Consider the following 4,799-nt stretch of genomic DNA (forward strand, 5'->3'; position numbering starts at 1 on the left):
AAACTACGATATTCGAAATAAACAACTGAAGGCCAAACTTCTGTGACTGAAGGAAGACTTTGTGACGCAGACAAATTATCACAACTTTGACCTCTCAGTCGATCTCACCTCCGGCAGATCAGCGAAGCGTCAAAAATATATAATTTTATACCGACGAACCATAATCTATGATCTTCAACTATTAAATAAAATAAAACAATTGTGATTTGGGTAAAATGTTGTCATTGAAGGCGCAAGTCGAACAATGACGTCTGTAAATAAAGCAAGACTGCAAATAAAGCGTGAACAATACTGCATCCTTTGGTCAAAAGTCGCTTGGTTATTTACGTAGCAAGTTGCTCTTCCACGTTTAGGACGTTTAGATTAGAAGAACGATGCGTTAACGACGGAGTGATAGAACTTCAAGGAAAGTAATGTGAGAGATTGCGAATAGCATGTTTTCCTGAGATCAGTTGGAAGTTGCTTATACGTGTCAAATTTTCTACTTATCCCGACCCCCTTGAATGAGCACTTTTGCTTTAAAGACATAACTGCAACGGAGTCTCTTAACCAGTCCCAAGCCGCGTGTCGCTCCATAGATCACAGGATGTGATTGGCCATTGTATCACATTACGTCATAGGACATATCTGCAACAAGAGGACATAAGTGCAACGGTACATACGTCACCTCTCCAGGCCGGCGTGTTGTTCAAATTACGAGTTGGCTAGATCACTCAGTTCAAGAAGAATATTGAACCTGAATAAACACTCTTTCTATTTGTGAGAGAATGTTCCTCCAGCTAGGCCATTCTGTGTGATAAGGTTTCATAGCTCATTATGGATTTTGATACAACCAAGAGAATATAATCTCTTGATACAACGACGGCGATAGCGAAAACGAACAGGGGAACAAACTTAAACAAAACTATTCTGTTTTGTAGCAGTTCACTGTAAGCCTGCACAAGTTCACTTAATAGCCAGCCGTATTCAAAATTCTCACATGAAATTGCGGCAAGTGTAGTGTGAATTTCAGCCGTCTCTTCCCTGTACCCCAAGGGGCAGCGCGGGAGAGAGACCCTCTCTCTCCCGCGCTGCCCTTGGGGTAAAGGGAAGAGACGGCTGAAATTCACACTACGGCAAGTGGTCATCCAGTCCAAGGTGGAGCACGAACCCTAAAATCGCACGGCATCCAGAAACCACACGAATAGGTGTGAACATCACCTGATCTACTGCATGCGAGAAACGGTTTCGCGCCAAAAGCGGTGGTATCCAGCCTCATCTCCAGATGTGAGCCTTCAGTGTAGTTCAGCGGAGAAAAACTGTAGCAAACCTCGCAAACCTCTTTATTTACGTGTTAGAATAGCCAAGTTTTTCGTGGCAAAAATGCGCCTTTTAACGCATAATATGCTTACATCTCACGTAAAAGGCGTGAAGAATGGATATCCTTTAGCTATAGAGGTAGTTAATTAATTTTTAATGTTGTAGTTTTCATATAATTGAAACAAAAAAATGAAGGTCTAACGTGCACGTGGGCACATTCTGAAATTGCTTATTTTGATCTACAATATAAATAGTTTTAAACTCGTTTGCTTTGAAGTCGTACTATGTATGTAAAACCTTTTTTTAAGGAAGTGCCGATTTTCCTTTTTTACCTTAGGTCGCGAATGTTGTGGTAAATGAAGTAGACTTCAATCCTGAGTTCATCTCTCGTATGATTCCGAAAGTGGACTGGGGTGTACTTGTACAAGCAGCTCAACAAGTGAGAACATTGAGAACAAAATCTTATGTAAACAACATGCATGATGTATACCTTCCCTGTTTGAAATATTTTCCACCAGAGTTTAAATTATATAAAATAAAATAAAATTTAATGTTAGAGTTATATTGATCAATTCCACCGACATGTATAAATTTACTCAGACAATGGTGCATTTTAAGAGGATTGGTTTCATTTTCTGGTATGCTGTCATTTCCGGGATCATATTTTGGATTTTGATGTACGTTAAGTTTTTTGTTCGTGTTGGAACCAGTATTTTCTTCTTGTGATCACATGAAATATGATAAGGGTTGTTTGGTCCCAGCAAGAAGTATGTGATGTGTTGGTATATCTGGGCCCTATACTTTCGACTCTTTTTTCGTAAAACAGTATAAAAAGAAATACACCTGACAGGATTAATTTTTCGTATTTGTATTCAGGTTGGACGGTCTGTGGGTCTACCTGAAGAATTGATCACAGACTTCGAAAAAGATGAAGAGTTCTTAAAGAAAGCACATCATGTTCTGCTCGAGGTATGTAGTTTGGAACAAAACCAGTGTTTTTGTAGTTAATGTGTTTCACATGCACAAATATGTTTATGTATAGAATTTTTATGTATTATAAGATTTTAATCGGTATTTTGAGATCAAATGTTCTAAATGCATTGCAGATTATCTTCTGAGGACTGTCAAGACGAACCTTAGGCACAAACTTCTCTCAAGTCACTTGCTAGTTGATGACCAAGGGGTCCAACTCTAAGTTAATAGTACACTACACACAGTGATTCTGCTTTATTGTCCTGTTTTTATGCTGGGCCACCAATTTGTTGTTGCTGTTTATTAATGGAGGGTCAACGGGTATTTTTTTTTAATAAACTGTGCACTAAGTGACCAATTATGGTATAAAATGGTTTTTTTTTATAGCATTTGATCACTGTTCTAGGGAACCTTTGCTAAGGAGTCAAGCTGTATTAATTGGTCATTCCCTATGGGTCACTGCTTATTACAAGGTTACTGTAATTTGCATGCCAGACTCCATAGAAATATTGGGTACAAGCATACAACTCTCTTATTCTAAAAAATGAAACAGTGAGATGAAAACTTGATCCAACATTTTTGAAAATGTATTAACAGTATTTTTCATGCAGGTGGAAGTTCAGGAAGGATCCCTGGTCTGTCCTGAATCAGGGAGAAAGTTTCCCATAAAAAATGGAATTCCAAATATGCTCCTTAATGAGGATGAAGTGTAAATGAGCTGTATTTACACTTGATGTGGGCAGAAGGACATTGTGTTGGTTGGATTGGTGCTTAAAGTAGTTTGACCAGTGTGTAGGAATGAGACAAAAATTCTGTAGCTATACATCATTCTCGGAAGATTTGCAGGTGGCCATCAGGATAACTTTGTTGGATCATAGAATTTAAACTGGCTGTAACACAGACTTGTCTGCTGGACAATACATTAGCAGGCTCACAACAGGACTTCTATAGTGCTGTGCATTGTAATTTAATAAGACGTGGCTACTGCACTCTTTTTTCTGCATGTAGCTTTGTCCCTGAGTTAAAATGTTTTAAAGATACCTCTAAATTTAGCTTTAACTAGAAAAAAGCATATTTTCAAACTGAAGGTAGTATTGCTTTTACTGACTGCTCTCTTGAAAAAAAAAAAAACTATCTGAAATGTGAGCTTAGTTTGCCAAAATGTAATATTTGCCAAGAAGTGACATAAGTGACTAGTGTCTGATTTCTCCTCACAATATTACCTGAATCACACAAGTCAAGGAAGAAAGTAAATGATCACCAACTAAAGAACATAAACATAAACATACTTTAATTATTCCAGAAACAGACTATGTGTACACTTAGAGAAAAGGGAAAATATGCTTCCAGAAAAGGAAGTTAAGAGGTTATCCCTATGTGAAAACTCCCTAAAAAATAAGTCTACATGAAAATACAAATACTTAGTTATAATTAAATATTTAAGTACAATTTAAGCTGAGATTTAAAATGCTGAAGATTATCAGCTTCCACTATGTTTCTTGGTAATTCATTCTATAATTTAACAATCCTAAGCTCTTGATTGTTTAACAAATTCTTCTTGTCAGCACCTTACAGAATGTAAAGAGAACAGCATGGAGAGTATGGATACTAATGTTAAGCTGTAAAAGGTTGAAACTTGGGGCCCATTTGTATTGTGAACTACTGTATGATGTGGATACAATCATTTTGCCTTATGGGTGTCACCGTGTCATACTAATGCAACTGCTCTGCATTAATAGTCCATTTTACAGTTGTGCTTGGTTTCCAAGCCTTTGAATGGGAGTGAGGCTAGGGTTGACCTTGTTATGATACAAACCTTGCTGCCTTTCAAATGTAAATCACTTTGTTATCATTCTAAGTAAATACAGGTCTCTGTCACAACAAGGTCACCTTTAGCCTCACTCTGAATCAAAGGCTTGGCAACTAGGTACACAACTGTAAAATAGCCTATTATTGAAAGGGTAGAGGCTTAGGAGAAGCTGATAAAGTTTTGTGCACCCAAATTTCCTGTCTCGCACCTTCTTTCCTACCTCCCATCACTTTTTACTCCTGTCCCCTGTCCTTTATAATTTGGTAAGAGATTCGAATTCGCAAAAAGCGAATCAGTGGTGTCTGTCAAATACCTATATTGTACTGCTTAGGGACAAGTCATTATTTCTTGCCTGGGGGTGGGGGGGAGGGGGAAGAGATTTTGGTTGTATCAGATAAAATTTCCACAGATTTCCCCCCCCCCCCCCCCCCCATGCCCTGTGATCTCCCATCATGGGCAGTTAATTTTTTATAGTTCACCCATTGCACCCTGTTGGGTACCACTGATTCCCCCCTCTTTTCACTCCAAAACCGCAGTGGTTCTCCCCCCCAGAAAATCCTCCCTCCCCTGCGTTTCATGATGTCTGAATTCTTATGGTAATCAGTCCAAAATTAGTCTTAAAAAATGTTTGGACTTGCCAGTTATGAAGGAGGTCTTATTCATATTGAGATGACAAGGAATTTTGATGATCCTTTACACGACACCGACCGGCGTGTTA

At 38.4% G+C, this 4,799-nt stretch overlaps 1 protein-coding gene across 1 annotated transcript; it reads left to right on the forward strand.

The window, feature by feature from the left end:
- Positions 1-1,279: 1,279 nt before the first annotated feature.
- Positions 1,280-3,965, forward strand: LOC111333177 (multifunctional methyltransferase subunit TRM112-like protein). The gene is made up of 4 exons (XM_022938706.2): positions 1,280-1,437; positions 1,637-1,738; positions 2,176-2,268; positions 2,883-3,965. The coding sequence occupies exons 1-4, from the start codon at positions 1,363-1,365 to the stop codon at positions 2,982-2,984; spliced, it is 372 nt and encodes a 123-aa protein (XP_022794441.2). The 5' UTR covers positions 1,280-1,362; the 3' UTR covers positions 2,985-3,965.
- Positions 3,966-4,799: the final 834 nt, after the last annotated feature.

The sequence above is a fragment of the Stylophora pistillata genome, chromosome 14 (genome assembly GCF_964205215.1).
Source record: "Stylophora pistillata chromosome 14, jaStyPist1.2, whole genome shotgun sequence".
NCBI classification, from domain to species: Eukaryota; Metazoa; Cnidaria; class Anthozoa; order Scleractinia; family Pocilloporidae; genus Stylophora; species Stylophora pistillata.